This window comes from Triticum aestivum, chromosome 7B, assembly GCF_018294505.1.
Source record: "Triticum aestivum cultivar Chinese Spring chromosome 7B, IWGSC CS RefSeq v2.1, whole genome shotgun sequence".
Classification (NCBI taxonomy): Eukaryota; Viridiplantae; Streptophyta; class Magnoliopsida; order Poales; family Poaceae; genus Triticum; species Triticum aestivum.
The window spans coordinates 111,497,972-111,509,043 of record NC_057813.1 but is presented as its reverse complement, the minus strand read 5'-3'; the positions used below and the strand labels follow the sequence as shown (position 1 = coordinate 111,509,043).

The 11,072-nt window shown below is 43.6% G+C and overlaps 1 protein-coding gene across 1 annotated transcript; it reads left to right on the top strand.

Moving 5' to 3' along the window:
* Nucleotides 1-5,274: 5,274 nt before the first annotated feature.
* Nucleotides 5,275-8,122, top strand: LOC123160437 (NEP1-interacting protein-like 2). The gene is made up of 5 exons (XM_044578252.1): nt 5,275-5,552; nt 5,773-5,951; nt 6,250-6,333; nt 6,630-6,794; nt 7,743-8,122. The coding sequence occupies exons 1-5, from the start codon at nt 5,411-5,413 to the stop codon at nt 7,863-7,865; spliced, it is 693 nt and encodes a 230-aa protein (XP_044434187.1). The 5' UTR covers nt 5,275-5,410; the 3' UTR covers nt 7,866-8,122.
* Nucleotides 8,123-11,072: the final 2,950 nt, after the last annotated feature.

The window sequence follows — 11,072 nt, the reverse complement described above, 5'->3', positions numbered from 1 at the left end:
CCCCCGCACGGATCTCTTCCCGCGCCCCGCCGACGTCTGCTTCCGCCGCCGTCGCTCACCGGCGACCGCGCCGTCCGCCGCCCGCCTCCGCGCCGCCGCCTGGCTCCCTCACCGCCGGCGCCGACCTCGCCGCCCGCCTCCGCGCCGCCGCCTGGCTCCCTCACCGCCGGCGCCGACCTCGCCGCCCGGCCTCCCGCGTCCCGCGCCCCGGCCTCCTTCGCCCCCGCGCCCGCCGACGACCTCCCCCCCCCCCCGAGCTCCGGCGAGCTCCTCCCGGCCGGATCCGCCCTCCCTCGCCCTCTCCGGCGAGCTCTCTGGCGAGCTCGCGCCCCTGCCTCGTTTTGCGTGCCGGGTCAACCCAAGATCCAGAGGTATATTTTTTTTGCTAAGTCCCAGACTTTGTCATTTTTATGTCATGTTCATCATGCCGTATCTCTACATCTATAGCTCCGTTTCATGCATGTAATATGTCAAATTGTTCGTCTCAACGAGTAGATCATTTCATTCCATTGCATCATTTTCATTTGAGGTCATCTAGATGCCTGAATCATAGTTGTAAGAGTGCTTCATGATGTTTTCTGCTGTCTGTTATCAGAACGAGCTCATTTGTCATTTTTGCCATGATTGATGTGTGCATCCTATGAGGTTGATGTCTTCATGTCTTTTGAACTATGTCATGTCTTCTTTACAGTGGTGTATGCCATGCATTTTTGTGATCAATGTGGTGACTAGCACAAGCATGCAAACTAGGCATCGTGATGTTGCTGATTTTAGTCCCTGTTCTGCTGTTATTTTGATGCCATGTAAACATGATGCTACAGAGAGATCCATGCATAATTTGAGATACTTCAGTAAGGGTGTTTTGAACATATGGTTATTATCTCTCCATTCATGCCCTTGGTTTCAATTATGGAGTAGTCTAGCATGTCATTTTCGTGCTCTACTTTTGCTTCAAAATGTTTCCTGGCAGATTGTTTACATGTTATTCAATTTGGTCGAGGTTGCTATAGTTGATCCTTGCATGCTATGGACTTGTTCTTGACTTGGTTTGTTTCATAAACATGTCTTTTTGATGATGCTATGCTTATCTTGTCATGCAATGACTTGTGGTGAGTGAATCGAGCTTGTTAAGTAGGGTTCATGATGTTGCTGTTTTGCTAGGCTGAATCTATTATTTCGTGATGCTATATAAACATGCTTCTACTAATCATTCTATGCATAATCTGGAGATGTTCTATAAACATGTTTGGATCTACATGTCATCCTATATCCATCCATGCCCCTGATAGCATTTATAGGTTGCTGTAGCTTGTTCATATCTTGCTCCAAAGTTGTTTCATAATGTTGCTGTCAGCCTGTTAACATTAAGTTCACTTGTTCCCATGTGTTTTGCTAGTGTTCCATGCACCCTATGAGCTTGTTATTGCCATGCTTAGCTTCACAAACATGTCTTCTTACTGTTGGGTGCCTTGCCATGCCATGTACTGATCTGTAATGAGTTGCACAAGCTCATCTACATGCCTTCATAATTATGTTCCTGCCATGTTTGAATCTGTAATATAACTTGCTATGTTTACGTGGGTGCCATCATATTTTCTGATCCTTTTTGGCTTATGGTCAGTAAGGGACTTTTGATCTATGCAATTAGTAGGTTCATGCCATGCCTTTGTTTGCCATGATAAGTTCCTGTAACATGTTGTTTGATAGCTCTAAACATTGCATCGTGATGTTATTTTCTGCAAAGTCTGAATTGTTATAACTTGCAATCTTACCATGTGTGTTTGAGCATGTTCTAGTGATTTCTGGAGATAGCTCAGTGTTCATGTTTTATAATGCTTTACCTGTACATCATGTCCATGCCTTTTGTTATCATGTTTGGGTGCTGTAGCTTGTTGTTTTGATGCTTGCAATATGCCTAGTTGCTGTTTTTGACAGCTTGTCCTTTAAACTTGTATGGAGTGTATGTGTTTGAACCGTTGCTCCGTTTTGGGTGTGCTCTATATGAACTTGCTTAGAATTGCATGTAGTTCCATATTATCATGTTGCATCCATGTTTTGAGGTGTTTGCTTGATGTTTGTATGCGTTTTGCATCAATGCCATGTCTAACTTGTTTTGCTCATATCTTCTAGGCCGTAGCTCCAAACTAAATGAACTTTATATGTAACTTGACTAGGACCTCGTGTAGATCATCTTGGTGCATCTTAACTTGTTGTTTAACAACTTGAACATAAGGTTTATTCAGATCTGGACCAATTTCAAAATGTGCATATGAGGACTTACCGGAATTGTTATATGTTGTTCCCGGCCTCATTTAAACTTGCCTTGATGTGTTGCTCTTGTTTGCCTCATCTCTTGCCATGAGTAGCTTCATCTAGATTTGTCATGCATCATGCTTGTTGTGCATCATGTCTTGTATATGTGTGGTGTGTTGACTATGTTGTGTGCTTCTTTTCGATAGTTCCTATTTCGTTGCGAATGTGAGGATTCGTTCGTCTACGGTTGGTTCGGCTTCATCCGTTCGTCTTCTTCATGGATTCGTTCTTCTTCCTTGCGGGATTTCAGGCAAGATGACCGCTACCCTGGATCTACTACTATCATTGCTATGCTAGTTGTTTTGTTCTATCACTTTGCTGCGCTACCTATTACCTGTTTATCAAGCCATCCCAAATTGCCATGCCAGCCTCTAACCTTTGACACATTTCCTATGCAAACCGTTGTTTGGCTATGTTACCGCTTTGCTCAGCCCTCTTATAGCGTTGCTAGTTGCAGGTGAAGTTGAAGATTTCTCCATGGTGGACATGATTTTGGTTGGGATATCACAATATCTCTTATATTATTAATGCATCTATATACTTGGTAAAGGGTGGAAGGCTCGGCCTTTTGCCTGGTGTTTTGTTCCACTCTTGCCGCCCTAGTTTCCGTCATACCGGTGTTATGTTCCCGGATTTTGCGTTCCTTACGCGGTCGGGTGATTTATGGGACCCCCTTGACAGTTCGCTTTGAATAAAACTCCTCCAGCAAGGCCCAACCTTGGTTTTACCATTTGCCTCACCACCACCTATCCCTTTCCCTTGGGTCGGCCAACCCGAGGGTCATCTTTATTTTAGCCCCCCCCCCCCCCGGGCCAGTGCTTGTCTAAGTGTTGGTCCGAACCGAGCGATGTCCGGCGCCCCCTAGGCAACCAGGGTCTATGCCAACCCGACGTCTGGCTCATCTGGTGTGCCTTGAGAACGAGATATGTGCAGCTCCTATCGGGATTTGTCGGCACAGCGGGAGGCTTTGCTGGTCTTGTTTTACCATTGTCGAAATGTCTTGTAAACCGGGATTCCGAGTCTGATCGGGTCTTCCTGGGAGAAGGTCTATTCCTTTGTTGATCGCGAGAGCTTGTCATGGGCTAAGTTGGGACACCCCTGCAGGGTATAATCTTTCGAAAGCCGTGCCTGCGGTTATAGGCAGATGGGAATTTGTTAATGTCCGGTTGTAGATAACTTGACACCAGAACCGAATTAAAACGCATCAACCGCATGTGTAGCCGTGATGGTCTCTTCTCGGCGGAGTCCGGGAAGTGAACACGGTTTCTGGGTTATGTTTGACGTAAGTAGGAGTTCAGGATCACTTCTTGATCATTACTAGTTGACGACCGTTCCTTTTGCTCTCTTCTCGCTCTTATTTGCGTATGTTAGCCATCATATATGCTTAGTCGCTGCTGCAACCTCACCACTTTACCCCTTCCTTCCCTTTAAGCTTTGCTAGTCTTGATACCCATGGTAATGGGATTGCTGAGTCCTCGTGGCTCACAGATTACTACAACAACAGTTGCAGGTACAGGTTGTGCGATGATCATGTCGCGAGAGCGATGCTTGCTTGCATTGAGTTCTTCTTCTGCTTCTTCGATCAGGGGATAGGTTCCAGGTCGGCGGCCTGGGCTAGCAGGGTGGAAGTCGTTTGAGTTTCTGTTTGTGTTTCGTCCATAGTCGAATGATGCTCTGATGTATTGTGATGTTGTATTCATGTGGCATTGTATGCCTTATGTATGTATCCCCATCTATTATGTAATGTTGATGTAATGATATCCACCTTGCAAAAGCGTTTCAATATGCGGGTCTATCTTTGGTGGGATCTTCGAGTTCCTTTTGGATAGGGTGGCATATTGGGCGTGACAGAATCTCTCCCTTATAAGCTGGTCATGGCCTCCTCCCATAAGCGAGGTCGAACTAAACCGAGCCAGCCTCACCGGCCTACAACAGCCCTAACATCCCATCCCCCTGAGAAGCCCCTCAGGAAGGCATGGCGATGCTGGCTCTAATACCAGATGTTAGCATCCAACTCGGTTTAGCCCACACTCACCCACGTTCTGGACATTTACGCACACATGGGGCAACATTCAGCGGAGAGCCACTCCATCCCAAAAGTCCGAACTGAAAGGAGGAAGGAATCTCTCCCTTATAAGATGGTCATGGCCTCCTCCCATAAGCGAGGTGGGACTAAACCGAGCCAGCCTCACCGACCTACAACACCCCTAACATGTTGCCCATGCATTCTTGACAACTACTTCGTAATCTTTCTCGTGAAGCCACCTCGCTTCGAACTTGAAACCATGCATCCTTCTTCTTTTGTGCGTCAAACTGGTTTCACCTGTATGGATTGTCACCGGCCTGTGATCTGAATGGTGTGGATCTTCATGCAGAACTTTAAAGTGTGGAAATCTTGCACACCATCCCCTTGAAGCTACAACTCTGTCCATCCTTTCTTTTATGTACCGACTAGCATCTCAACTATTATTGCGTCAAGTGTATTTGTCTCCGATGTAGCCCAAATCCCTAAGGCCACAATATGCAAGAGTTGTTCTAAAACCTTCCATTTGATTGTGGGCCGTCGTTGGCCCTCCTTTCTTCTCGTGAGTGTATAGGATCTTGAGTTTTTTTTTCCGGCAAAACACGTCCGTTTTCAAGGGATGTCAAGCCATGACATCTCTCCACAATGTTAGAAGATCTGGCTCTGGGCTAGGCGGGCCATAGCCTTGGTTGGCCCAAACATAGCTCCAATCTTGTATAAGTGTCGCCTCAGTATTTTGAAGGTGCTTACATATATAAGATGTGTGTATATGGGTATATGCGATTGTACCATGTTAAAAAAGTCCACGAATACAAATTTGTAGTCCATGTAGCAGTAATCAGCACAAAAACGTAGAAAATGGAACAGAACACAGAAAATATTTAAGCAACAGGCACCAGCAAGCAGCAGCCAAAGCGGCGACTTGTTTCCGGGTTGCGTCACGCCTCATCCCCCCACCCCCCCTCCCTCCCTTCCCGGCGAGCCACCCTCCTCCTCTATGCCCCAGCCAGCGCGCACGCCACAGCCGACGCCGTGCTAAGCTTCAGCGCGGAGGCCTCGTGGCCGTGGATCGTGATGGAGGCGGCGCCACGAGAGGCGGCCCGGCCGCGACCCCCGGCGTCGGCGGCGGCGGAGCAGGAGCGCCCCGCACCGCCGTACCTCCCCAGGCTCGTCGCCGGCGTTCTCTCCGGTGTGCTCACCGGCCTCTTCGCGGTCGGTACGCGCCCTGGCTCCTGTGTTTGGCTGTGACGCGTTTGTCGGTGATTTCGAGCTCTCTATTGGTTGGTGGAGAAGGGATTGGGTCTCTTGGTCTTTAGCCATTTTCTCTTCCGACACAAGGCTATTTTTTCGTAGTGATAGCAAATTTGATTGACTTAGCAGCCGAATCTTTTGGTTCGTGTGATCGTATTTTGATGTCGATTTGTGATTGTCCGAAGCTGGAGGCTTGACGGGGGCGGTCACCGGCGCATTGGCTGGGAGAGCTTCGGACAGCGGCGTTCTCCGGGGAGCTGGGTTGGGGGCATTTGCTGGCGCTGTCCTGTCCATTGAGGTCCTGGAGGCTTCCCGCGCCTATTGGTGCGCCGACAGGTCAACACCGCAGAGTACATCATCCATGGTCCGTACCGTAAGATTCTTCAGCAAATCAGTCTACAAAATTTGGCAGAATATAACGTTTTTATTTTTGCCAAATAAATGCGATTGGATAGTAACATTACTGCCGCAGCTCGTCATTTTGATGGTGCTTTAAATTAGAACAGCTGCTTGCATTTTTTTTTGCCTGGATTACAGAAAGTATTCTTCATTGTTTTTAAATTACGTTCGTTAAATATATTATATACTTCAGTCAGTGGATGACACGTTATTGATCCATCCACTGAGGATTTGCTTACAGAAAATGTGTGTTCGATTTCCAGGGGGATTTCGTGGATCAGCTCCTTCATGCTCGGTTCGTGGGAGAGCAGTATGAGCCATCAGTATATATGTCATATCGTTGGCAGGTCAGTTGTTCTATACCCCTAACAGTGCTAATGCAGTATCCTCTGCAAGGGAGAGTGCCCAAATGATAGTTATTCTCTTCATGCTTCCTACTAATTGGAGGGTTCTTGCAAGAGTCGTTCTTGCAGTTGCTCATTTTAGTGACCACGTTTTTTACCTATATACTAATCCATTTCATAGTGTGTTTTATGTAAATTGTATGGTGAGGTCAGCTAAAACAAAATATAATTGTTATAGTGAAGTTTCTACCCTTTTCCGCACACATAATTTTTCGTACTGAAATTAAGACATTCAACAGGTTGGTATTGCAGAGTTTGGCAATGATGATCCGTATGATATCACTGGAGAAGTTTCATCCGATGGGCTCTCACAGGATAACTTGAAGAAGTTGCCATACCATGTGGTGATTGATCAGAAACAAGAGCCAGCTGGTGAAAACTTGTCTTGCCCTATTTGCCTACAGGTACAAGTGTAACATTCACCATCCAATCTGTAATTTATGCTGCCTTAATAGATAGTCTGGTAGGTGTATATGTTGTCTGGCTGAATGGTTCGAAATCATCTTACTTTTGATTGGTATAACGGAGGTGAGAATTATGGAAATTATTTCCAAACCATCTTATTTTTAATTTCCTTAATCTAAGTAACTCCATATGGATTTCACTGTTCAGAAGCTGGAATTATTTATTGTCTAAAATATGTGGTGGTGACATCTTATCTGTTTGGAGTTGGACTATTTGAAATAATCTTATGTGATAATGTGCTTTTTGAAGGTGGGTAATCATTGGAATTCTCAAAATTTAAAACTTAGTAGATAACCAGACAATACTTGGTCGAATTTGTACCTGGAGTTTCTCTTCCTTGCTTAATTTTTGTTTTACCCAGACCTATGTGTTATTTCTGAATACTTAGCAAATTTGTTGACCAGCTCTCGGGAGCAAATTAGCTAGTAGCATGAATAACACCAACGCGCCCTAGCCATGTTGCTGTAGGCTCTACTTGTCACCCTCACGTTATATGTTATTTTCCAAATTGATATGTCTTTTCAGTGTAAGTGAGCAAATTTTGTCTCTGCTTTCTTTGAAATTGTGAGTTAGTTTATGAATGCACGGGAGTTTAACATGTACTGTCATTTATATATGATGACACAACCTCGATATTTGAACTGTCTGGATATGTAGGGTGTATTTTAATTGGTTAAAACAAGGTTTTGATCAATAATTACTCCTTTAATATGTAGTTTATGTGGTACCAAATGTCGGAATCACAATTGTAAGTACTTTATATATGAATCCTGTGAAATTTGTTTTAACCAATCAATATACACCCTTAATATCACCTATGTATCTGGACGGAGGAGTCCGTATTTGCACTTTGTTTCTTACGCCCTGACACTCTGTTCTTGTCCTAGGATATCGTGACGGGAGAGATGGCGAGGAGGCTGCCAAAGTGTTGTCACACCTTCCATCAGCCCTGTGTGGACAAATGGCTCATTGGCCATGGTTCGTGCCCTGTTTGTAGGCAAGACGTGTAATATATGATGTCTTGTTTGTGCTATCTTCTTAGAATGTAGGTAACACAGCTGTGTAAAATGCTTGTTCTCGTGGTACATAGAAAGGTAAATAGCAGTATAAATCAAGCCATGCATGTGTTTCTACATTGAAAATAAAACGGCGATGTACATAAGATATTCCGAGGATCATTCTTTTCCCACTCAGTTGAGATGTGTAAGCGACCTAAGTTTGACCTGCTTCTGATGCATAAATAACCAGTACTATCTCTGCCCCTCCAGGCCATGGTTCTGTCTGTTTTGCATTGGGAACCTGGGATATTTCCCCCATTGCTACCAACAGCTACGAGATGGTCTTGGTTGCCCTTATGAATGATTCTACACAAAAAGTATCAATGATTTAGGCCTCTTTTATATTCTTCTTGCTGTTATGAGAACTGATTGTTGGATAATTTCGAAATAGTTGCCCTTATGAATGATTCTACACAAAAAGTATCAATGAGTTTAGTTGGATTCACATACAAAGATTGAACCAAACAACTAAGTCAAAGTGGGTTGATTATGGAGGTTAACGTGCAGAAAAAATGACTATTGTCTTCCCTGTTGATGCCCTAACTAGCACAGTGGCCCTCGCAAATGAGGGAATCATCTTTGCCATCAGACCAGTAGACGAGCATTCGACACCTCAAAGAAAAAAAGTAGATGAGTGTTCGATCAAAAAGTTCTGGAGCGTTGGATGCACTGAACATATAATCTTCCACCAAATAAACCGTCTAAAGTAATCAATACTGCTAGTCACCCACATGTACCAATATGAGGTTATGATACAAAGATTGAACACAAGAGATGAACTAGGGTTTCAGATGATATGTTGTTGTTGAAGATGTTGATAAAGATTGGCCTTCTCAAGATGAGAGGGTTGTTGGTGATGACAATGGCTTTGAGTTCCCCTCCCGGAGGGAAGTTCCCCCGGCAGAATCACTTCACCAGAGGGCAAAAGTGCTCCTGCCCAAGTTCCGCCTCGAGACGGTGGTGCTCCGTCCCGAAAGTCCTCTCCTCATTTTTTTAGGTCGAAATATCTTATCTACCAGAAGATGGGCACCAACGGTGGGCCAGGGCCCCCACTACCCACTAGGGCGCGCCGGGGGGGGGGGTGCGCCATGGTGCCTAGTGGGCACCTGGGTGGCCCCCTCTGGTATTTCTTTTCTCCAATATTTATTATATATTCCAAAACAATTCTTCGTAAAATTTCAGCTCATTTGGAGAAGTGCAGAATAGGTATCTCTAACATAGCTTTTTAGGTTCAGAATTCTAGGTGCCGGTATTCTCCCTCTTTGTGTAAACCTTGCATATTATGAGAGAAAAGACATTAGAATTACTCCACAAAGTGTTCTATTGAATAAAAAACTATAAATAACAGTAGGAAAACATGATGCAAATGGACGTATCAACTCCCGCAAGCTTGGACCTCGCTTGTCCTCAAGCGAAAGCCGATATCGAAAAGCATGTCCACATGTTTAGAGAGAGAGAGGTGTCGATAAAAACAAAATACGGACATAGTAGCATCATGCTTATTATTATAACAACAATGCACTTTATCATAAGACTTCTCATGAGCAAGTAAGAATTCATCACAACATCGAAGTATAAAGCATAAACTTTCTTGAAAATTAACAAATTATGTTCTCAGTTAACTTTGCAATTGCAATTCATCATATTTTCAGGAAGGGTCTCGTATTGGAGCCTTTTGGCAAGTCCACATACTCAACCATCATTTAGTCTTCTATGATTGCTAACACTCACAACATATATATGAGTAAAAAGTTTCAGCCGGATACATAGAAAGATAGGGGCTTATAGTTTCACCTCCCAACTTATTCACCTCAACGGTGATGTAAACAATAATAACTCATGATCACTCGTATCCAACTGGATATATGTGCCTAGATCTTTCCCCACCACATGGTGCTTGCAAAATAGAAAATAAAAAGGAATAGGGGATAACATTTTGACTCTTGCATAAAAAGTAAATACATAAAAGTTAAAGATAGGCCCTTCGCAGAGGGAAGCAGAGGTTGTCATGCGCTTTTTGGTTTTCTATGCACAATCTCTTAATGCAAAAGAACGTCACGTTATATTGCCCCCTATGATAGCAACCTTTATTATGCAGTCTGTCGCTTTTATTACTTTGCCATCACAAGTTCGTACAACGCTTATTTTCCTTTACACTAAAAGATCAAACATATTTAGAAGCAATTTTTATTGCCTTATGAACGGATGTCAACTTACTTGAAGGATCTTACTCAATCCATAGATAGGTATGGTGGACTCTCAAAACATGAATTCGGGCTTAAGGTTTTTGGATGCACAAGTAGTATCTCTACTTAGTGCGGATTTTTTTGGCTAGCAAAGATATTAGGCAAGCACCACCTGTTCGAGGATCTATGACAATATAACTTCTATGTGAATATGAACAAACATAAATCATTACGTTGTCTTCCTTGTCCAACGTCAACAATTTGACATAAGATATTTAATGGGGTCTCACAATCATAAAAAATGTCTAGGATGGTATATTTGCATGTGAAACTTCCCTTCCCTTATTAATTCTTTCATGAATTGCATCATTGACCAATGCTATGTTTGTGAACTTTCAATAAATTTTACCACTTATACTTTTCCTTATGTGATGTCATTACTTACCATAAGATTAGAATATGATCTTTTTCATTATTTCCTTTATTTTGATTGAAACATAAAAGTAAAGAAGCAAAAACTCACACTAAAATTATTATATAAGTCTCACTCGATTACATAGCTAGATAGATCACGAAACTAGCACTCGAAAATAGATCATACTAAACTTTTATTCAACTAAATCACGAAATAACTAAGGATTGAACTAAAACTGGTGAAGATAATAGAAGTGATGGTGATACGGTACCGGGGCATCTCCTCCAAGCTTGGCACAAGCCAAGGGGAGTGCCCATACACGTGTGCTTAGGTCTCCTTCTTTGGTGATGATGGTGATGGTGGTGGTGATTATGTAGTAAGCTCTTCCTCAGGCTTCCATGGTAGGGGTTCACCATCATAAGAGGATGCGCGAGTCTCCTGAGTCCTGAAACTAGCAGCTAAATTCATACCTTTAAATCTTGCTTCATACTCGAAAACTTGATTTTTAAGATCATAGCTTTGGCTTTGCAAAAAATTGATTTGCTCATTGAAGGTGAA